Source organism: Penicillium subrubescens, assembly GCF_028828155.1.
Source record: "Penicillium subrubescens strain IBT 31985 chromosome Unknown utg000009l_segment0_segment0, whole genome shotgun sequence".
NCBI classification, from domain to species: domain Eukaryota; kingdom Fungi; phylum Ascomycota; class Eurotiomycetes; order Eurotiales; family Aspergillaceae; genus Penicillium; species Penicillium subrubescens.
In genome coordinates this window covers 179,787-203,360 of record NW_026643159.1, presented here as the reverse complement: position 1 = coordinate 203,360, position 23,574 = coordinate 179,787, and the positions used below count along the sequence as shown (strand labels likewise).

General features: G+C 47.7%; 5 protein-coding genes across 5 annotated transcripts; 3 read left to right on the top strand and 2 right to left on the bottom strand.

The window, feature by feature from the left end:
* Nucleotides 1-475: 475 nt before the first annotated feature.
* N7473_011153 (uncharacterized protein) lies at nucleotides 476-1,316 on the bottom strand (the record flags this gene model as incomplete). Its single annotated transcript, XM_057157092.1, has 2 exons — nucleotides 476-956; nucleotides 1,036-1,316. 2 exons carry the CDS (start codon nucleotides 1,314-1,316, stop codon nucleotides 476-478), a joined length of 762 nt encoding a protein of 253 aa, XP_057004214.1.
* Nucleotides 1,317-4,571: 3,255 nt separating this feature from the next.
* N7473_011152 (uncharacterized protein) lies at nucleotides 4,572-5,619 on the top strand (the record flags this gene model as incomplete). Its single annotated transcript, XM_057157091.1, has 2 exons — nucleotides 4,572-4,937; nucleotides 5,341-5,619. The coding sequence occupies 2 exons, from the start codon at nucleotides 4,572-4,574 to the stop codon at nucleotides 5,617-5,619; spliced, it is 645 nt and encodes a 214-aa protein (XP_057004213.1).
* Nucleotides 5,620-7,404: 1,785 nt separating this feature from the next.
* On the top strand, nucleotides 7,405-9,806 carry N7473_011151 (dynamin family protein; the record flags this gene model as incomplete). The annotated part of the gene is made up of 7 exons (XM_057157090.1): nucleotides 7,405-7,533; nucleotides 7,583-7,858; nucleotides 7,914-8,061; nucleotides 8,112-8,199; nucleotides 8,262-8,303; nucleotides 8,355-8,448; nucleotides 8,499-9,806. The coding sequence occupies 7 exons, from the start codon at nucleotides 7,405-7,407 to the stop codon at nucleotides 9,804-9,806; spliced, it is 2,085 nt and encodes a 694-aa protein (XP_057004212.1).
* A 1,694-nt stretch (nucleotides 9,807-11,500) lies between these two features.
* N7473_011150 (uncharacterized protein) lies at nucleotides 11,501-16,600 on the top strand (the record flags this gene model as incomplete). Its single annotated transcript, XM_057157089.1, has 1 exon — nucleotides 11,501-16,600. One exon carries the CDS (start codon nucleotides 11,501-11,503, stop codon nucleotides 16,598-16,600), a length of 5,100 nt encoding a protein of 1,699 aa, XP_057004211.1.
* A 4,586-nt stretch (nucleotides 16,601-21,186) lies between these two features.
* Nucleotides 21,187-23,553, bottom strand: N7473_011149 (ankyrin repeat domain-containing protein; the record flags this gene model as incomplete). Its single annotated transcript, XM_057157088.1, has 2 exons — nucleotides 21,187-22,241; nucleotides 22,671-23,553. The coding sequence occupies 2 exons, from the start codon at nucleotides 23,551-23,553 to the stop codon at nucleotides 21,187-21,189; spliced, it is 1,938 nt and encodes a 645-aa protein (XP_057004210.1).
* Between the last annotated feature and the right edge of the window lie 21 nt (nucleotides 23,554-23,574).

Genomic DNA, 23,574 nt, shown 5'->3' with positions numbered 1-23,574 from the left:
GCTGTTACTTGCTTAGACATTGCTATATGATCAATGCTGTCACATTTTAATACGAGCGGAATCGTCCTTGCTGTTTATTGTCTCTCATCTCGGATATCGGGTAGTCATGCTGAGCAGAGGAGTCCAGGAAAGTGGAAGTGTCCCAGTGGTAATGAACGCGCATTCCCCTGGTTTCTAGCAAGAGATATTGGTCTCTTCAGTCATTACCGGAGAATGACTCCAGCAGAACCACCCTGGCCACAAACACTTTTTCCAGGAATATCAGCCAAATAGTATCCTGACGAATCTGACATTCGAGTCCTACCAAAAAGTAAGAAAAGGTCGGTACTCCATATTATTGTCCTCATTCGTACCGAAACTCCCATTGTATAGCAAAATCCATGAACATATCATAGTACAAAACTGGTCCCTAAACTTTTTGTCCCGCCCGACATCGGTTACCAGCCTCGCATTTTGCCAGCGGTGCTAATATTGACTACTCTAGCTCCACTGGCTTGGATACACCGGAAGCTGTCAGGCTGGGCAACTCCGGCGTGAAATAGGTCGATGTAGGCATCTCTAAAGGCGACAATTTCTCATCTTCGGTCCCGTCAACGAATTCATCAGGATCTTTTTGGGGACCTCCGCGTCGTTTTTGTCGGATGAAAAAGAATAGAGCAAGAACAAAGACTAGTCCCAGAGGAATCCCGAGGCCTAGTCCGACTTTTGCACCTGTGGTCAACACCGGATGGCTCTTTGAAGCGAGTTCTTCAGATTTGGTAGATGTATTCTGAATATTGGGTGTTGTTGTTGGGACTGTTATTCCGGATATTATAGTACTGGGGGCTGTGATGAAGTCGGTGGACTGCCATCGGACCGATACCGCATTTGCATAGACTGTGCCTATGACAGTAGGTCCTCCGTAGTAATCCGCTGAGCATCTCGCCCCCGTTTTAGTGGGATTAGCAATATATTTCCTGGGTTGCGATTATATGAGCGCAAATCTCTAACTAAAGATACTATTACCGAGCACAGCAGTTGTTTTTGGTTACTTACGGAGGACAACAAGATGCGCGCGTCTCAACCAGGTCCCCAATGTTGACTGTTGAGTTGAATGCGTAATAATAGCCGCTCGGACACAGCCCCGGTGAGAAAAACGAGGCCGAAGTATAACCCGGCGGGAAACATCGTGAGTCACTCGTTGTTGGCCCGAGTGTATAGAAGGTGTCGGTGCTGATTCCATTGAAGGACAGTTCAACGTTGGCAGACTGTAGGCAAAGATCGTGAGGAGCAATGAAAGTCGTCGTTAGAGGGAGGATTGTGGTTGTTGCGGACATCGCTCCAAACTGTTAGGAAGGCTTGCCAGTATTCAGTCAAAGTCCCATGAAAATTCTCAGGTTAAAGATGTCTACGGCTGGCAATAAGGGGGTTGAGGAGCTAACAAAAGTACGATATACAATATCGGTGCTCGGCTATTTTATTGGCTTTGCGGTTGGGGCCGAAATTCGCGATTGCAGAATTTGGCTTTGAGCCAATCGCAGCCCGCGCTAGCTATGCATGACAGGGACACCGCCCCAAAAGGAGAAAGGTTCGGGGCCCCCCGATGGCTGAAGTGAGACAAACTCCAACCCACCCCACTTACTCAATGAGCCCCCACATTACTTCCCGTGGCACTGATCGTGATCGTCCGAGTCCCTGGGGTCCCCGAATGGTACTGAATTTCGAGACACTTACCAATGACAGGCAAACGACCGTCCGTATCATATTCTTAGAGAAGTTACACGCTTAGCATGGAGTGATCTTTGGCTCCATTTTCAAGCCCCATCGTTGGATTTTCCCAAGCCTTGTTGATTGTAGATGACTTCCTGACCGCCGCACCACTGCCGGACACCCGAACAACCTTCTTTGCCTGCCCACCATGTGTTAGGTTGCTGGGCGAGTACCTGTTCTAGTCTGGGTCAGGGATGGATGACCTGGAAGAAACGAAACTCGACAACTCGACAACACGGAATACTCCTATATAGAGATTCCTTTTTATGGCGTTTTATTTTTTGGGGGCTTGCGGATGGACAATTGCTTAAGGCACTGTCGTGAATCAGGGCTCTGCCTGCCGTGTGCGTATGCTTCGTTTGAAGCGACCCCTAGCGCTCAGCATATAACTCCAGGCCGTATTCTCCGTGCTTTTGTCAATTAACGCTATCTTTAGCCCCATCCAATAGGCCCACCCAAAGCGCGCAGTAGCTTTCAGTAGTGTAGCGTTTGGTGTATTTAATTCATCCCATCATCGACATGGCCCAATTCAAAACAACCACGTGTTGTTCAGTTAGCTCCCTTCGTCTTGAATGCACGTTATGTGGTAATTTGTATCGCGAAACTCATTAGACGTTCAGCCACTCCATCCCTTATGCGCGTCGCCTTCTATGTTTGACTTTCCCTTGCCCTGCCCGCCCTGCCCGCCCTGCACATATCCACCAGAGATTTCATTACATTATTCTATTTATCTCTTGTACATAACGTGCGGTTGCCTTTGGCCGAATCCGGTAAATGTGCATTCCATTTCTGCCTAGATTTTGATTCCCACTATAGAGAAATAGTGCAGGCTTTGATTCAGAGGTTGTTGGCCCATTCTCAGTTGTGGCTGTTTTCAGAAATAAGTATAGCAATGAAATAGAGCTACTCAAATGAAACTAGCAGTGCTTTTACCTGTTCTGGTGCTCTCCGCCGAAGGAGGAGGTGCTCTGCGCTGAGTGAAGCCACGCGCTGTAGAAGAGGCGGGAGTTCGCAATCAACTTTATCCACTCATGGAGGATGCCTTTACCCTTGTATATCCCGCCAAAAAGGAGGCTCGGCCACATGTGTTGAACAGCTATAGCCTTTTATCAGCAAGGCACATTCAATCTTATTGTTAGGTGTAAAGAAAGTAAAACAGTCTCGGGGGGTGGTTTCAGGGCTTAGGTTGGATGGACAGGTAGGCAATTGGTTGAGGAAGTGATGGCTTTCGTGATTTATTGTTAGCGGGCTTAGTGTCCGCCAGGTGGCCGACAACCTTTCTTCGCATCCTTGACGGTGTAAATAAGAAGGAAATGATATGCGCGGTGTTGCGAAATGTTTCGTAATCATCTGTGGTTGTTGAAATGGAGTGGCCGAGTGTCTATTCTCCCATCGGCGGGGATAGGTCCGTATATAAGCATGAAGCCCCTCGACGTCCGCAAATATATTTCAGAGACTCAGTGGGGGAAAAGAGGCTTGAGCTAATTGTGAAAGTGGCATGTCAACATATGTGCAAACAGCTCGAAACAACATGGTTATGTCTCGCGAAAACCGGAACTCAACCGTTGAGGGGTTCACTTGTAGTGCAAATTATATTCCATGGATGATGACTAGCCTACCAATATGATGCTCAATCCAGTGCAAGATAATGTGCATGGTTAGTGCTCAATCAGTGCATAGTTGACCCTTGACCCTGAATAGACTCAATTCTCACGCGGGGTTCTTCGGCTTCTCTCAGTCAATGGTGATTCAGACTGGTCCTACGCCCATGCAGATGCTGGGAGAGAATCTCAATTTCAAGACGGCCAAGTTTGAAAAATTCCGAAGGTAATGATTTATCTTCTGGATTTATTTATCCCCAAGATCAACGCCGCTCCGCGTATACGCGCACCCCTATTCTAAGATTGGAGATGGCCATGTATTTAGTATTGACGGTACTTTGTATGATACAGGCCACTACCCTGTGGGTGTTCTGAAGTCATAAAAACTTTTGCACGAAGGTGGTTTCCTCGGGTTCCCCAGCTTTGTGCTAACAAAAGGCTCCGAAGCCCGTTCGAATGGACCATCTAGATCAGCCATAAACTCACACCTAGCGGCTCTCACACTCTTCATCCTGATATGCGCCACGAAAGATGACGGCTGGCAGAGCATCCGATCTGGATGGCTTAGAGATTGTCACGTCTCTCTCTGACGCACTTTATCGATCGGCTAGTCTCTTCTTGCTATGCAAGGTCGACATTCTGCCCTTCATCGGTAAGCTCCAGGAAAAGAGGAACTGGAATCCTGGGTCTCCCCCTCCTCCTGTCAACAGTCCGGATCTTCGTCCTCCCAATAGCTCACATTCTCTGACGGCAGCACCAGCTCGAAAATGTTACGATATACCTGACATGAGGTTATCCACAGATGCCGGTGCCTCAGACTACCTGGACCCTGGTAAGTCGGCAAGCTTTCGGCGGAGGTTCACTGGAGCTTCGCTGCCAGTACGTGTATGAACTCCTGCAAGGAAGACCCTTGTGGAGGCTACACAAGCCTTGTGTTTTCCCCCGCTCCCATTCCCCTACCAAGGATACATCTCCTTCCTGTTTTGAGTGATATGACTTGAGATGACCTTTGCTAGCGGCGAAAGACGCTGGGCTATGATCACTTCTCAGTTAATGCTGCTATAAGTACACTCAGAACGGCGGTGAATTCTATGGGCCATTTTAAGTACAACAGCCACGTTCTCCTCAAGGAATATCTGGGAAAGTACCCTGAAGATACTGATAAGTACTAGAACTCCCTGAATATTAGGGGTGGAGTCAACCCCCAAACCCACCAGAACGATGCCTCGCCGGAGAATACGCGCCGAGGATTTAGATGACTGTATTGCGCACCCGAATGGCCGCAAGAAAACCGATATATTTGAATTCGGCCGTCGGGACCTAGCAGTCCCTCTGGATGTGATCTTTGGCCCAATCGAGAAGGAGTATATCAAAACCGGCAAGATCGGAGGATTTGCGGTCTCCGAGGCTCGGGCTGAGACTATTCATGAGGCCGTGAAACACACTTGGGTCCTCGCCGTAGAGGCTGAGACAACCTACAGAGAGAGCTCAGCCCTCCAAAACACTATGATAGATATCAACAGAAATAGCTTCTCTGCCATCTCTACCGATATCCTAGAGATTGGTGCCGTAGCTGGCTTGGGCCCGGTATAGGATTCCAATCTTCGCCTACTCGCCTATTGGCAGAGGCATATTGACCGGCCAATTCAGAAAATTGGACGACCCTCCACAAGGCTCGCCGTTACTCTCTTTAAACTTCCAGCGATTCTGAAAATATGAAAAGAGAGAGGGAGATTGGCCAACTGATAAGAAGGCGAGGGCGCTAGTGTGATGGTCGCAACACCCTCTTATGGCCCGTTACGGTCTAGCAGAAATGAGTCTGAACTGCGTCCGGGGGTAGGCCTCGACCTTGTAACCGAAGTCTCGGGTAGGCCAAAAGATAGGGACAAGTTTTCGATGTTCTCCTGGTTCGAAGTCTGCTCTGGCATACCGCCGAAATTCACTAGGTTGCCATACAGGCAGGTGTTGCGCAGGTTTGTTATAGTAGTAGGAGGAAAACTTCGACAAAAATGTGCAGCTGGTGGAGAAGGTCGAGGAGATCGCGAAGAAGAAACGCTCCACCCCGGCCGAGCTCGCGATCAACAGGACTACAGCGCCATCTAGACGTCCCGGGATTCCTACTATCATTCCTATTCCCAGGGCCACCACTGCAGAACGAGTGGAGGAGAATAGCAAGCTGATTGGTACCTCGAACGAGGAGATGGCTGAGATTGACGATATCCTAGCCGTATTACCCTTAGCAGGTGGACTATACCCAGAGATCTTATAGCACCAAGAGTACAATAACAAGCTACCTGTATGCGGATGTTAAAAAGTTATCAGAAAGGAACCGGAGAACACTCTTAGTTCGTCTTCAGGAAGTGGAAAATTCTACACATACGTACACGGACGTATAATATAGTTGAGGTAGCATGCATAACGTAATTCACGGTCGAGCGAGCCACCCCAAAACACCGTACTAAATGCGATTTTTCACAACTTCATATTCCAACGTTGAAGGCTAATTATATAGTCTTTGAAATATGTTGGTATTGAATATGTTACACTAATTATTTTTATAGGCTCTAAGAATATTTTAGGGCATGATAATGTACATATATATATCCCTATCCCTTGATTGGGGCATATTTTTGGTAATATAATTAAATAATCATTTCCTGAATATATAAGTTATACCAAACTATTTCTAATACTAGAGAGTTATAGTAAATTGAAAATTAAATAAAAATATGTTCTCGTTGTTGATATATCATGACCTAAAAAATCGCGTTTAGTATGGTGTTTTGGGTTGGCTCGCTCGACCGTGAATTACGTTATCGCTTGTCAAGTTGGATTATAAAGCACAGCCTCCTAGGCTAGGTACGGGTTCGTATTTTGGCTTAGTTGGGTAAACCAACTTGTTATTGCGAGGGATCAGGGTATCAACCAACAGACCAACCATTGTGCCTCGTGAACCCTGACTGTCAATCAAGCTATTAGTCAATTTATATGCTCCTGGATACCCTTGCCTACAGATTTCTACACTTTTCTAGTCGGGTACGGAGCTAGTCTAAGAGACTAAGAGGAATCTTATGAACATACTTGAAGAACGCAAGTCTTACGGTACTCTGGGCGATCTGTCCCTATTTTGACCATGCGCATCGGAACACATGCGTGGTCAAACCCCATCTCCACAGGTTTACCAGACTCTCACAAGATATTGCTCCTGGGCACTATCAGAGTCCCGTTTTGAAAACACGTGCAAAATATCCCCCGGGTTCGTTCATAATCTATGACTCCACGACCAACTAGATTCCCAGGATCTCAATACGTATGTAGAAGTTTGAAGATTTCCTCAAAGGCCTCTGTAAGAAGGGACTGAAGCGAGTATTGCACGAGTAAAATTTGCGACGCATGGCCAAATGCCAATCGATCCCCCGGTCTGCGCTCGCAAATCTTGCTGATTCACAGGTATGGCAATTCTGCCTAGCGCCAATCCTTCACCTAAAACCTAAACAACTTTTGATGCTTAAGCTTCCAAATATATTTGTTAGTAAGGTTTCTTGGTGGCAAAGCCGAATTATTATTTTGAAAGAAGCAACTAAACATCATCACGAGATATCATGTATTGTAAGCTGAATTCTTTAGGCACGCAGTCAATGATATGCAAATCAATGTCACAACTTACACTTACACTCCATTCCTATGAAAAGAACAATTGGAACACTGTAACGCGGCTAGCACATTATTCATGAGAAATCTTAGCATTACGTTTGTTATTAAGGTGACTGCATTCTTTACAATCCTATCTTGCAATTTTAGGCTGGTCCAGGGCGTATCTTGGTGTCCTTGGCCTGGCTAATACCAGCCAAAGAATGTAGCATGCATGCGTAGGCAAGGGAACATTGCAACCACACTGCCAAAAGACGGACTTGTCCTATACTTGCCATCAATTATAAATACCAGAATCCTACGTAGATTCTGCTGGGCGGTTATTGGTTTTTGCAAATCAAGGTTTTTCTACGCTGCGCTCCTTTACTTTTCTCAAACTAAGAATCCAGATATCTCATCCAGCATGACCAGGCAACGGGGGATCGACCTTACAGAGGCAGAAGGTTTAGACAATGAAAAGCGTCTACGGCTCTTAGGGATCATCGATAGACTCCGAGAATTGGGCATCAGTGAGAATGTGTCCCTTCCTCAGGTAGGTTGAAAAAGCTCCTCTGAAGAGACGCGTTACTGAACTATCACAGCTCGTTGTGGTCGGTGATCAATCCAGCGGGAAGTCGTCCCTGTTGGAAGGGTTGACAGGCCTTTCTTTTCCGGTAGCCAGTGATCTCTGCACGAGATTTGCCACCCAGATAGTCCTTCGTCGAGCGCCCGCGGAAGACGCCGAAGCAAGGATTACGATCATCCCGGGACCCACTTCGCGTCTAGACGAAGCCCTGAACCAGCGACTTCTTGCATTTGAGAGGAGACTGGCAGCCGTCGAGTTTGGATACCAGGAGTTTGAGGACATCTTTGATGAGGTGCGAATTATGTGGACTGTTAGGGATGAAGACATTTTCACTAACTATTTAATAGGCGGCGACTTGTATGGGGGTACCTGGCCCAAAGACAGCCAACCTGGAAGATGTAGAAAAAAGGTTCTCAGATGATATCCTCAAGATTGAGCTTTCAGGACCAGATCATCGGCACCTCAGCGTTGTGGATGTTCCAGGCTTGTTTCACAGTAAGGTAACCACGCGTGCATATTGAACTTGGTGCTGATTATTTATGAAGACCCGACCAAGTTTCAAACTGAAGAGGACCGCGCCATTATCCGAAAGCTCATCCAAGACTACCTGACAGACAAACGTACTATCATTCTGTGAGTCAGGTACACTTCCGTTAGGGTGTTTGGGCGGGCATTTGGCTTATTTGCTTTACAAGGGCTGTTATGGATGCACGCAATAATCTTGCCAACCAGGAAGTGTAAGAAGTCTTTCTCTGCACCACTAAATGTAGGGTGTTGACGGTCAGCAGGTTTTCCATGGCCCGAGCCGCCGACCCAGCGGGTAAGCGGACCGTTGGAATCATTACCAAATGCGATGCTCTCCAAGCGGGAGACGAAGCTGGCGTACGTCCCATTTGCACTGAAATGAAATTCCTAATCTGAATGCGAAATAGGTTCTGAGTATCGCCAAAAATGAAGTCGAACGTCTCACTCACGGATGGTTCGTGGTTAGAAATCGCTCTACACAGGAAATACAAGCGGGTGTCACTATTGAGGAACGACATCGAAAGGAGAAACAGTTTTTCTCAACGGCCCATCCCTGGACCGAGCTGAGAAAAGATCGAGTCGGCATCAACGCGCTGAAGTCCTTCCTGGGTCATCTTTTGTACGACCACATTCGTTCAGAATTTCCTGCTGTCGTTGAGGATATTGAACGACTTTCTCTGGAGACCCAAAAAGAGCTGGAGGTCCTTGGTCCATCCCGTCAGACCCCTGCGGAGCAAAGAAGGTTCTTGACTCGTATCTCGACAACATACCAGAATGAGGTTGAAAAGGCATTGAGGGGAAATTATAGCGCAGACTTGGACGCGCTTAGCCCACTCAAACTTCGGATGCACATACGACAACATGCGGAGGATTTTGCGAAGTCGATGGCAACGAACGGGCACGCGAAAGTCTTTCGTACAATCCGTGATGAAAGTGACCCTGAATTTCAAAGGCCAGCAGCTGACTCGGAAAACATATACGACTGGATAAGGCGTTGCTATCTTGAATCTCGAGGTTCAGAGTTACCGGGAACTGTAAACCCAGTCGTGCTGGAGAATATGTTCCGCCAGCAGTCGAGTCCGTGGGAAAAAATAGCGCTCCGCTACCTAGAGAATGTGGCCTCGTCAGTTCACTCTTTCAACAAGGAAACATTGTCATCCATCCTGCCTGACGACGACATAAGGGAGAAGCTGTGGGGAATCCTATCTCCACCAGAACAGGAAACATACCGCAAAGCACATGATCAGCTCCTCAACATTGTGAATGACGAAAGAGACGGTGTCCTCCAAACTGTCAATCATTATTATGCCGATACTTTGTCTTCAATTCGTCAAGAAAGAGTCACGGTTAGACTTGAACAACTAGGACTCAGTAATGGGATGTGTTTCGATATGAGCAGGGTGCTGCAAGGAGTACATCTGAGCAACGAGGATCAAGCTGTTTTCGACATCCATGACATCTTGAAGGCTTTTTACAAGGTAGCTATGAAACGTTTCATGGATAACGTGGTCATCCAGGTTTGTGAGCGATACATTTTGGGCGATGGAGGTCCCGTGAAAACATTCTCGCCTGATTTGATAGGCGATTTTGAGGAGGATAAATTGACAGAAATTGCAGGTGAGAACTTCACAACGGCAAGCAGACGAAATGATCTGCTTTCCAAAGCTGCCCGTTTTCGAGAAGCTCTAGAAATTGCAAAGAGGGCTGTGCTCTGATATCGCTCAGCCGTGGGATCTAGGTCCAGGAATATGGTCAGGTAGTGGATTCCTCGGCCAATGTGGTGATATATTGGTTATTTGCTTCTTGTTTTCTTTGGTTTCTCCGGGATGGTTTTTTCCTAAAGGGTTTTCCCATTCCTTAAACGCAAATGCGGGAGAAACCCCGTTTATGTTATTAATTGCTATGGTTCTAAACTGATTTCATTGACTAATGACATGAGCTACCTAGTCTACTACTGTACTAGTCGCTTGTGAAGTGGTCAACCATTTCACGCTTTTTGTCCATGCGCCCCATAGTAAACAGTCCAGCTGACCGCAAGGACCTGTCCCGCCATTACAGTCTACATCGATGCCCATGTGCTTTCCCACCATGCACGCCTACCATCTAATGTAATTGCTACTGTTGATCGAGGTATGTTTCCCCCTCTGCTGGAGTCTGGCTTCATTTCCGAATTGTACCTGCCGTGTGGTATTTCTGAAAATGACCCAGGGTTATATCATTTTACGAACATTCCCAGCCCTCTCATTCCTTACGCCATGCAAGGGAACAGAACACATATCGCTTGGCCGTCCAGTCCAAGACTGATAAAGGGCAAACTACCTTAAGACTCCATTGCATGCTCCAATTCTTTTTCCCTTATACGAGGTGCACAGCTCAAGCGCTGCTGGTTTCTCGCGAAAACAATGCATTCGAACCACGATTGTGTACCTCCCAGTAACGATGCCGGCCCTTATGAAACACCAGAACAGGGATCGGTCCAGTGTAAAATCAGTTCAAACTCTCTGGGCACCTTCCTGCGATGTTTAGCAGACATGGAAGAAGAGTGGACATGTATGTGCCCCCGAGTGCAAAATACAGTTAAGCCGTTGACTGACTGCAACAAGTTGCCAAGGAGAAAAATATCAATGCATTAAGCGCGAGAGCTGATATACTACGACGTACTTTGAACCAAAGGATTTCGCAACTTCATGAGCTGGCCCAGGAAGAGACCCAGTGTATTCTCAATAAATTTGAGCTCGAGGAAGATCTCCGCCGAGTCTCGGTATATTCGGTCCTTGAAGATGAAATGAGATGGCCGCTTGTTTTGACGATGAATCACGGTATGCGGATGTACTTTGCCAAAGCCTTTCGAGAGATTCTGCATTATTTTCTGTCGGGATATATCCTCCCGTCAGAATAAGCAAAGACAGGTTGTACGTAATCGTGCTAAGCAGCGGCTCCCGCCGTCTGAGGTTCAGGGGCATTGGAGATGGAGAACACACATCTATCTACATTTTTGAATCAATTGACTTTTTGCTTTACGGCATAACACTGTCCACTTAACTGTGTACACAGTACCTAGCTGGTGATACCAACACTGATCAGTGGTTGATTACAACCACAGAACAGCTCGGTTTACACGACCTGGAAGAGGCATTGACCGCAAGGGAACGGGGAAACACTCTGCAGTACCCTCATTGCGGAAGGTGTGCTAAAGGACATCAAAGTATCTCATTGGGAAACACTTGCAGTACCTTTGAGACACGGAGGATTTCCAAAAGATCTACAGTTGAAACCGCAACGAAGATCTGCGTCTACCACGCGAACAACGCGTTAACGGGAAACACCTTGCAGTACCGTCACGACACGCAACCCAACACATTCATTTGGTTTATCCATCTCATTCACGATTACCGTCGATTAAACAACCATGCCAATCCCAGACAACCTCGGATACGCTGTTGAGGAGGAAACATGGCAGAAATCTATCGATACACTCGACGAGAAGAACCAGACGGAGAAGATATTGAACGGACATATAGCATGTACAATGCAGGCATGGAACATAATGCGCATCACCGATCGTGCCCTATGGAATGACTTTCGTGAAGAATTCAACGGGTGGACCCTAGACACATTCAAGGTGGCCAACAAAACCGCACTGAAGATGCTTCGACTTTACCTGATTACCCACGGAGTATGGATCAGAGTACGCATAGGGACATCCTACGCGAAGGGACTATACGACTGTCTCCAAGAGGTCACCCAGCACGAATGGACCAAAGAAGAGATCGAAGACCATCTCAAGGAGCACCCAGACAACTTCAGCTCCAGATGGAACCCTGCACGCGACCGATCACCGACCGTCCGACCACACTCCCCAGCAGCACGAGCTACTTCGGTGAACCCACCAAATCCTCAAACCCCACGAACGAATCTCGAGAAACCACACATCGAACGAAGTGACCAGAGATGGGAAGAAGCCAGATCCATCACGCTTGATACAGCCTACGTGGACAATCACAGACAGCAACATTCCGATTACGGTAGACCCCAACAATATTCCACGGATATACCGTTACCGAGAATGATCGAAGCAGTAACGAGGCAGTACAGCAACACGGACGACAAGTATGGCGGAGGACTGTATGACGACTTCAACACTAAGTTAGTCAAGTTCTACGACGTCTGTGAAAAGATCGGCCTACAGGAGCATCAGTTCCACGTCGCATTCTCCCTTATGCTCAAGGGGAGAGCGGAGAAATTTTACTTCACACGGATCAAAGGAAAGGCAAGAGATTTCCCCACAATGATAGACATGATGAGGGCGCACTTCGACACAGAAGAAAACCGTCAAAGATATATCACGGAATGGAGAGAGACTACCTTTCCGAGTATTATTGCTCAAAATCCGGAGAAATCGCGCCCGGAGTGCCTCGAGATCCTCTTCGAAACACTCGAGAAGATCCAGCCAGGATTGCCCCCCGAACACCGCTCGGAGACGACCCTACGGGAACAAACCATAAATGCCTGTAGAGGTGTTGAGGAATGTAAATTCTCCTTATATAGGCCGGCGAGCACTCTCGAGGGAGTGCAAGCGGAACTGCGATCAGCAGTTGCTAATGCGGCTTTTTCACCACGGTCGGGGCAATTTCAGGCTTATGAGGAGTACGAGATGCACGATCAGCATTGGACCGACCGGACATACGGAGGGAGAGGTCGTGGATACAGCCGCGGAGGTTATAGCCAGCGCAGAGGAAGCTATGGACTCGGTAACAACCGTGAACTCACTCCCTTTCGTGGATCAGGACCACGAGGAGGCTACCGTGGAAGTCGACGGGGCAATCAAGGACCCCGCCAGGGGAGATGCTATGTCTGTGGAAAGCCAGGATGCTGGTCGAAGTATCATACCGGGGAGGAACGAAGACAATCACTCGATAACTTCCGCCAGCAACATTACTTCACCACGGGCCAAGCGGCCACCCCACAGGATTTCCAGATGTTCCTCAACGACTTTGAAGGAGAGGAGGAGACAGAAGTGCTAGACAGCAATGATAGGCATGAATCAACCCTGATGCTCGCAGACATGACTATTGAGGATGACGGGCACGAGGGATTCTTGACAGAGCTCGGGGAAGTCGACGGGATTAGAATGATATCCATCCTAAACGACCAGTCAGCATACCATTTCTTCACTAAAGACGACATCTTCCAGCAGCGACAAGCCAACGGACAGGCCATTGAAGTGTTCACACTTGACAACCGGTATTCATCTGACACTTTCCAAGGCATCATGCCGGATACCGGAGCCTCTGGTGTTTCGTCTGCTGGCGAGCCTCAATTTAGGGCATTGTGCAAGCTCGACCCCAGAGTCAGACTCGATACGTCCCGGGCTGGGGAACATAGAATCAAATTTGGAGTCGGAGATCCAAAAGTCTCCTTGGGGACTGCCGATGTCGATACCCCAATTGGATCCATTACGTTTCATATCCTTCCCACGAACACACCGTTTCTCTTCTGCCTCAAGGACATGGATGCTATGGGGGTGGAGCTCAGAAACAAGAAAAACGTACTTGAGCGAGGAAACAAGAGAGTGCCCATCGTTCGTAAGTGGGGACACCCATGGATGTTGCTACATAATCTGGAGGAGATAGCAGCATGGAGCCACCTCACTGAGACGGAGCTACGGCAACTCCACCGACGTTTTGGACACCCATCAGTGCGAAGATTGACCCGAATCCTTCAGCGTGCCGGGCACGAAATAAATTCGCAGTGCATCGACTACCTCACGAAGTTCTGCCACCATTGCCAGATGAAAGGCAAGTCCCCAGGACGATTCAAATTCACTTTGAAAGATGACTATGAGTTCAACTACTCAGTTATCGTCGATATCCTGTACCTCGAAGGAAAGCCCGTTTTGCAAGTCATCGATACAGCCACGTCATTTGGTGCTGCGAGATTCCTGAGAGATATGTCTGCACGCAATGCTTGGGACACACTTCGTGCATGCTGGATCGATACCTACCAGGGACCCCCGGACTACGTTGTGCACGATGCGGGGAAGAACTTCACATCTACAGAGTTCAAGCAGCTTGCATTGTCGATGTCAATCAAAGTTAAGGAGGTCCCCGTGGAAGCTCACAATAGCGTAGGGAAGGTAGAACGATACCATACACTGCTGCGCCGTGCCTACGAAATTCTCAGAGATGAGCTCAAGGATGAGAACATTGACAAGGAGATGATCCTGCAAATGGCCGTGAAGGCTGTCAACGACTCAGCCGGACCAGATGGAATTGTCCCAACACTGCTTGCCTTTGGGGCATACCCGAGAATGACGGAAATGGATCCACCATCACCTTCGGTAGTCAAGAGAGCTGAGGCTATTCGCGCTGCAACCAAAGAGGTCCGTCGCCTACATGCGGAACGCCAGGTGAATGACGCTCTCGCCATGCGCAACGGCCCTAGTACAATCGCCACATTGAACCTACCATTACAGTCGGATGTTCGAGTCTGGCGCGAGAAAGGTGGATGGAAGGGCCCATATAAGCTCTTGGCGGTGGATGGAGAGACTTGTACTGTGGATATGCCATATGGACCTACGAAGTTCCGATCAACGGTTGTTAAGCCCTACTATAGAGAAGAGCTCCCAGAGGGAGAGGGAGGTCAACGTTGTGTTAAGGTAGAGGACGACCAAGTGAATGAGATTGTCGACTCGAGACCTATTGACGAGCCCGATAAACCGACGGAAATCCAACGACGAGGTCGAGGACGACCACCAGGATCGAAGAACAAACCGAAACCGCAGACAGTCGTGCGGCGGGGCACCCGACGAGGTCCTGCTCATCATCAAGATCTCGAGGATCAATTCATCAACGCTGTTTGGGAAGGACAAGACGTTTCAATGGCGCTTATGACAAATAAAGAACGAGCCGATATGGAACTGTCTATCAAGTTGAGAAATGAAGGTGTCATCACGACCCCTGGATTGCCATTCGAACAATCCCGGAACGAGGAGATTGAAGGATTGATAGCCAGAGGCGTGTTCGAGTTCGTACAATACGATCCAATCAAGCACGCTAGCATACGCATCTTCAATTCGCGCCTAGTCAACGAGATCAAAGGCAAGGCTACGGGTACGCCCTTCGAGAAGTCACGACTTGTTATCCAGGCATACAATGATGAAGGGAAGGGGATGATTCTCACGCAATCCCCGACTATTCAGCGAGCCAGCCAACGTGTTATCATTGCACTCGCCCCGTCACTAAGCGAGAAAGGCATCAGTCTGTCGATCCGGGATATAACACAGGCATATGTCCAGTCAACGACCTCATTGAACAGACTGATTCTGGCACATCTCCCTAAGGAGACCAAGAGCAAATTCCCGACAGGCACAATTATGGTAGTGCGGAAGCCGTTATACGGGATCCCTGAAGCCGGAACCCATTGGTGGGCAACGTACCACAAGCACCACCGGGAAAGGCTCGGGATGGTCACATCTACTTACGACCCATGCTTGTTGATCTCAACAGCAAAAGGAGCTTTCGGCGTGGTCGGGATGCAAACCGACGATACTCTGATTTTGGGATCCGACGAGTTCGCCGCGCTTGAAGAAAAGGAATTAGCGGAGGCAAAGTTCAGCGCCAAGCCCAAGGATACACTGTCTCCAGAGTACCCGCTGATATTCAATGGCTGCGTTCTAACACAGAAGGAAGGAGACGCTGCAGTTGAGTTACGCCAGAAGGAGCAGGGCAAGAAACTTAAGCTCATCGACCACAAATTCAAGGACTTTAAACACGCATACATGGAACAACGTGCTCGCGGAGCTTACATTGCAACAATCTGCCAGCCGGAGGCTGCATTCGACCTATCCGTTGCCGCCCAACACCAGGACCCCACGGAAGCCGACGTCAACGCGCTGAACAAACGCATCATGTGGCAAATGAAGAACCTAGACAGGGGTATCAAATATGTTGCAATTGACCTATCAACGGCGAAGCTCTTCGTATTCGTCGATGGATCATTCGCGAACAACAAAGATTTTAGCTCCCAGATTGGATATGAGATCATCCTCGCAAACGAGTCCACAAGGAGCGAGGAATTTGAGATCATAGGAAACCTGATCCATTGGAGCTCAACCAAGAGCAAACGAGTTACCAGAAGCGTTTTGGCATCGGAGATCTATGGAATGGTAGGAGGTGTCGATATGGCAATTGCAATTGGCACAACAATCAAGATGATCATGGACCAACTTGGCTTTGGAAAGATTCCTACCATCGTGTGCACGGATTCATACTCCCTCTACGAATGCCTCGTCAAACTCGGAACCACCAAGGAGAAGCGTCTGATGATCGATATCATGGCACTTCGCCAGTCATACGAGCGAAGGGAGATAATGGAGATAAGGTGGATCAACGGGAGCGACAACCCAGCGGATGCAATGACCAAGGCAGAACCCAACAAGGCCTTGGAGAAGTTCATCACCACAAACACCTTACGAGTGCGAGTTGAGGGATGGGTGGAGAGAAAATAGAATGGTACAGCGAGGTCTAGGTGTGCAACAAGGCGCAGTCTGATTTTTTTATTGTCCGCTTTGACCGTTCGTTTTGATCTTTCTTTTGACCCTTTTTCATTCGTTCGTTTTGTTCTTCATTTCCTACTTGAGGACACTGGCCTTTGCACAAGAGAAAAGTTGCCAGTGTCGGGATATATCCTCCCGTCAGAATAAGCAAAGACAGGTTGTACGTAATCGTGCTAAGCAGCGGCTCCCGCCGTCTGAGGTTCAGGGGCATTGGAGATGGAGAACACACATCTATCTACATTTTTGAATCAATTGACTTTTTGCTTTACGGCATAACACTGTCCACTTAACTGTGTACACAGTACCTAGCTGGTGATACCAACATTTTCAATGCTTGAGAGCAAATGCGGTCCACACAAAGACGAAAAACCTAGCCCATGTGGGAATTCCAGTCAGAGTGGCGAGAAGGCCCAGATCGTTGTCCTTCTGTTGCCCTTATCACGCGTCAGCTAGGTCTGGACACGATGAGGTCTCGTTTCAGGCGTGCGGTCCGATTAAAGCTCCTCTTTGCTTGGTCGACTGTGATACCTGCAGAAGTGTTGGGATACATCATAAAGGCCAATAAACCCAGGAATAGCAATGGCTATTGACAGGCGGGCACATCTTCAAGCGACGACGTGGTATGCGACTTGGTTGTCCTAGTCCATATGAAGAAAGTTCTTGGTCGCTAATCGATTTTGTCGTGGTTATGTTCTCGTGTTGGAGCTTAAAGCTAAGGACTTACCGGTGGTCGGAGTGCGGACTTCTCCAAGGTGTGGTAAGATCAGGACTTCGCCCAGCTAAAATAGAGTGAATCTTGATCGTTTAAGGTTCGATAGCTGGAGCTGCAGACTTGGAATCTCCCAGTCATATTTTTATCGGGAAATGCAGGGAAATGGGCGGAGGTCATTATCAAGGATTCTTGGCAGAATGGCACCCCATGAGCCGGTATATTGTCCATATGTGACCTTGGTCAGGGAAATAACGGGGGTATATCAAGTGCTTTTATTGTATTTACAGTCAAAGAAGTTCGAAATTTGCCCTCCCTCGCCTGCTCTTCGAAATCTTAAACCCCTAACGGAATTTGGAGCGCAAATTTAGTTTTGAAACCCGGATTCTTAATCTCATTCCAAGAATAACTCCTAGCAACGGAATGCAACGAGCGTCACCCGCTATGGAGACAATCCTGGTATATGAAGGACGGACGCTCAGGTTGAACTGACACACTAAGCCTCAAAAAAGTACTCAACTGCACTCCTAAAATAAGTTACAAAAAGCAACAAGAAAACGCACAAAATATGACTAATAGCGAACTTGAGTCGCTTGCCTCTTCATTAAGGCAACTCGCTGATCGATCAGACCAGATTCGAAGTAAGTACAGCATATTGATTGGGCACATACACATCTACTTACATACGAAAAAGTTCGACACGAGCTGTCGACATTATCAGTGTGTAATGAGATCGAACGTCTTCAATGCAACTTAGAACTCATTGAGACTCCAATCGATGAGCTAGAAAGGTCCAACGAGCAAGAAAACCGCCAACTATCCAATCTCAAAGAGGAGATAAACGACCAGTGGCAGCAGCTTTTATTGGAGGTTGGACATAGAGAATCAGGCATAGACAAGACCAGAAATCACCTTGACTTTCTTCTTGAAAGGTTAAGAGACTTGCATGGAGACATGGAGGAAGCCGAAAAGTGCTTGATCGGGGAAGACGGAAATTGGGAGCACCTGCGAATACCATCCAGAGATCAAGTACGGCAACCTTCCATGTTACGTACGAGGGCACGTGCAGCGTCTTTCTGTTGCCTCTTTCACGCTGCACTTCATAGAGGACACAGTCGTGCTTCATTACGTGCTTGTCGTAGCGATTTCTTACCCCACGGCTTGGAATGTGATTTGCATGATTCTGAGCCTATTTATTTCCCTGTGCCAGGGAGTGACTGTGACAGCGAGTGCGGCAGCCGTAGAGGCTATGACAATGTCAGCGAGAATGGCAGTCAGCAAACCTCTCCAACTGATTGTATATTGATGTGAAATTTCTGAATTCTTCGTGGCTACTGCTTTTCTTTCTGTGTGTGTAATTCAGATGAAGTGTACCATCCATTATGCTGTCAATCTGATTCTTCATTTGATTCTTCATTTAATCATGGAGCCACCGAAGGAAGAGGTCTTTGGGACTAGAGAGCAGCTAATTCCTTCTATACAGCAGCATGCCCTATCTCATGGCTACGCTATCACTACTATATCATCTAATCTAAGCAGGAATATCACACTTGGTTGCGATAGAGGCGTGTCTACCACGATAGAATCAAGGCTGCTGATGGTGCAAAGCGCCGGAAAACAAGCACAAAGCGAACTGGATGTCCCTTTCGACTCTATGGTAAAAAGCTTGCTAATAATCAATGGCAGATCCAGGTAGGTTGCGGCAAATCCGCTCCGTTGGATGTCAAATTGATATCCGCATCCAACTGTTGGACATCCACGGATATCCGTTGGATGTCCGCAAAATCCAATAGAAATCCGCACTAGCATAAAAATCGCTAACTTAACCTGTTTCAGTATCCCATGTGACTCTTATGCAGCTGACTACGCACTCTTTTTTTTTCATATTACTAGTAGAATTACTAAACCTCTACTGCGTATGTTTCCAAATCTCAGGGGAAAATAAGCATTGAAGTAGCATACGGGATAGAAGGTCGTAAGGAGACACTATACACCGCACTTTTAAAAATACATCTTCCACCCAAGCAGCGTATATCTGTTTACCAACCAATCCTAACTACTTAATCATAAAGACTTATCTATATATCTAGTCTAAATATTAGCTATTCGAGCGCGCAGTAATCAAAGCGAGAGGGTATTCAATAGGATTCAATTCATTCTTGGTGGGTTTACAGTATGTATCATCTAACGTGCTAGAACAGGTGTAAAAAACAGTATTTTATGAGATGAATCAGCATTTTTATCCATCCTATTCAAAACGTGGAAATTTTATGAAAAATGAGGTCTATGAGGATCAGTGAGGGTCACCCGCGCGAGGGCTGGCGATGGTCGAGGGTCGGGTGAGGGTCAAAAATTTTGAGCTTACCCTCGCGAGGTGAAGGTCGAGGGTCCAGACCTTAGACCCTCGCGAGGGTAATTCCGAGGTCTAATCCCAAGCAGTCTGCTATTACGCCGTGAATTGGTACCGAGGACCTTGCCGATTCTCAGAATCCTGTCGGCTAATGATAGCCTTAATTTCCGCATCGCTCCCTACATCTCCTGGATAAGGCCTATGCGAAGATAAAGGCTTCACCAAATAACGATACCACGGAGCTCGAGTGGAAAGAGGATCGCGTACGAGCCCTACGTGCTCGACAGCAAAAGCGAGAGATTACTAATACACTAAATAAGGTTAACTAGTTCTCTTACTTCATACTATATAATGGTCACACTGATATCTATATAGCTAAGGTTCGTAGTCTTGCTGTCTACAGTAACGCAAGCCTCAACGCCGCGACACTTTCTACAATCTTCAAACCGACGAGCCAAAACTCGTTCCCATGGAATTCAACATATCTTATGCTTCGCCGGGCTAAGAGTCCCAATCAACTTTCGACTATTCTGCTCACAGTACGATCAGCCTCATTATACACTAAAACCGAAGAGTAGCTACAAATCGATTATATACCGTTTATCCTGCAGCTCGTTTTTTAAGTACACAACCGTCGATTGTACGACTAAAGATATAAGTATCCACATAGTCTTTAGTTTCTACAATAAGCTTTTTGATTATCTTAAAAATTCAATCCGTCAACTCCGACGAAAGAAGGTGCCATGGAAGCAATTAATGCTTTCCTCTTTTGAGGCTGCGCAAGAGAGGCTGTCGAAGTACTACGCTATGACAGATAGTATCGAAGGCGCTCTCTACACAGACCCTCCTTTGCCTGACACACAGCAGCGTGTATCTAGGAGGAAGGGCAAGCGCTCGAAGCTACTTAGGGCTATGTATTTGGATCTCAATAATTACTACACTGTTTAATTCTATATATCCTAAGTTGGCATTCGTACAATGATTTCTTATGATTTCATCTCTTGATTCTCAATTCTCTACTCTACTGCTATATTTAAAATTACAAATGATACCCAGAAATTCTCTCTAAATCCACATAATTTATGCACTGCAAGCAAGTCACGTTTCCTACCAGTTTGTCTTGTTCAGGGACCCTGAGGTGCATCCGCGGGTGAGGGCCAGGTCTAGCCGTGGTCCTGTCGAAACTCGTCTCGGAAAGCAAAATCTCGCGGCGGGCAAGATGTGACCGTCGAGCCAGGAACATCAAAGCGGAGAACTTCCTGTGTAAGAAAATTAGGAATAAATTCAAAGTAGGTAATGAGTACCACATATTGAAATTTATAGTCTCTCACAAGAGTCTGCCAGACTGGTTCCTTGCCGCAAATTTATGGCAGCGATCTCCAGGGTAGGCGTTAAGGATAGAATGGGAATCTGGGGATAGGTTGGGACTGGCGGCTTTTGTCTGTTGAGGGACAGCGACGCGGTGGGCGGCCCTTATGCCTAAGGGGCGGGCCCAGTGGACGTGTCCTGATAAGGTGTCATTTGCGGAGGGCAGGTAATCTGGCGCGTCTGGTGCGCTAGTTGCACAGGTTGGCGAGTGAAGAGGGAGAGAAATCCATTGAATTGCTCTTGAAATTTCCGGTTAACGCTGTGCGTCTTGGTCTTTGTTCGCTTCTCAATTCTGGGCGATTGTCGACTTTTCCTGTTAACGGATGGGTTGGTCCACTCGAAAAGCCGAAATATTTGAGACTGCTTCATGCGGTAGACTGCACATTCGTGGAGATTTTGAAAGATTTCCATAAGCTCTGGTGATGGCTTGCGGGTCTTTAGATCTAGCAGATTGAAGGGGCAAGATGCCAGACCACCACCTTTTTGAATGAGGAGCTTCACTATCTGAAGATGTCCTCCCCGGACAGCAGCATCGAGTGGAGAACGAATCTTCCATTGCTTTATTGTAGGGTTTTCAGACAAGGAACCATCGTGCAGAAGAAGGCTACCTTCATAAGAGCATTTGTTTGGGTCAGCTCCAAAGTCGAGGAGTAGAGACACAGCCTCATGATCGTCACTGTTGGCGGCAACAAACAGTGGCAACTGCCGATGGAACAGGTCTGGTGCGTCTGGATCCGCACCAGTTTCGAGAAGAAATCGAATTATTTCAAGATCGTCCGTTGGATATACCTGGCGTTGGATGATCGCAACAATTAGAGGGTTGATATAACCGCCACAGTTGCTTGCTGCAAATTCCCTCTCCTTCCCGGCAAAATAACAACCCTCGTCAAGTTGACCGTAGCGAGTAAACTTATCGATCGCTGTGATGAGTTGATGTATATTGGGAATCTCTTTTATCAGGTCCAGTCTCCCCATGCGGATTGCATGATAAAGGGCTATTGAGCCATCCTGGTGGGAATCGAATACACGTGGGCGTAGGTTGTGGTAGAGACCCGGACAATGGTAAGCGATTAAGAGGTGGTAGAGATCAAACGCACCCAAGTGTGGCGTTATATGGAGAACAATCTCTGGCGGAAGCTTGTCCATCATGAATTCAAAAGTAAGGTCTAGACAAACTTAGGTTGAATGGATGGCGAGCAGTCCTAAAAGATGGTGACGCACAATGGAGCTGATGGCGTGGCTTGCTTTTTAAGGGCATTGGAGAAAAGAAAGTCACGTGGACATTTCGAACAGGATGTCCCGGGCAACAATATAGTGCGCAACAATACAGTGTGTGTGTGTGTGTGTGTAATTCATTTACGCTGACCCCTCGCTAAGCGATATGCAGCATACAACAACTATATATCAATGTACGTACATGTATCGTGTACCACTTCTTAAACGATCTTGGAGCCTCGTTGGGGCCTGCCGTGGCCTGATAGGATTGTTCGGATTTGGTTGCATCTCTGCTAGGAAGCGCGAGAATGCGGGCAATGCTGATGTCAAAAATTTGGACAATGACTTTGTTGCGGATACGGGTTTCTTGCGAATTTGACTAGCTGAGCGTTTCCTTGTCTTGGACTCGAGCTGGAACGGTGATGGTTTGTTGTAAAAGCGGCGATGAAGATCTTCTATTGTGAGTATAGGTCTAGTGGGAGGGACGGGTTCTCGGGTTCTAGGAATTGATCGTGGTGAAGTCGTGGTGGGGTGCTGGAGGACCGAAGCATAGGTTGGCTGATGGCTTAGGGGTAGGGTAGTGATACTTGGTGTTGGATGGGGAGGCTGAGGAGAGACGGTCGGTGGAGGTAAACGTGATTCTGGGTCGGTTGTGTTGGATGGCGGACGAGCACGGGAGTCGTTAGAGTATTCCTCTGCTGTAGGAGGCACCTTTTGTGCTGGTTCGGCTTGTGTTTGTGTACTCGCGTCGGTGGTCGTCTTCTTAGGTTGTTCGCGCTTCGAGGAAAGAAAGGGGCTAGGGTCTGACCGAGGCGGAGGGAGTGTATCGGTTGAAGAGGAGAGCGTGTCGGTGGAATCGAGATGTTGTTTTAAGTCACTGGAGATGACCTTCCATATGCAGTCTGCTCTATGTAGTTGCTGTATCTCTTGGAAAGGTAGGCGCTGGAAGCTGTCTAGGCGTTTGGCTGATTGACACGCAAAGCAGCAAGCCAGGCCGCCACCGGAGAAAGGTTGGTAGTGAAAGCCATTCTTGGCCAGCTGAAGCGGGGTGACGCCACTGAGCACCTGTCCGCGGAATGACAGCGCTCTGGCCGTGATGGTGGAATAGGTGGTCGAGATAAAGAATTTCTCCTGTGTGGTCCGTTGTGGGGCAGGTAGCTCGGGTGGAGTGGGGGGAGTCGCGGATTTGGAGATAGAGGACGGTCGGCGGAGAGGTGGGAAAGGCTTCCTGCCTGCCCTGGGATCTGGAGGCTGGGGATTCATCCTTTCCTCTAGGCCAACTTC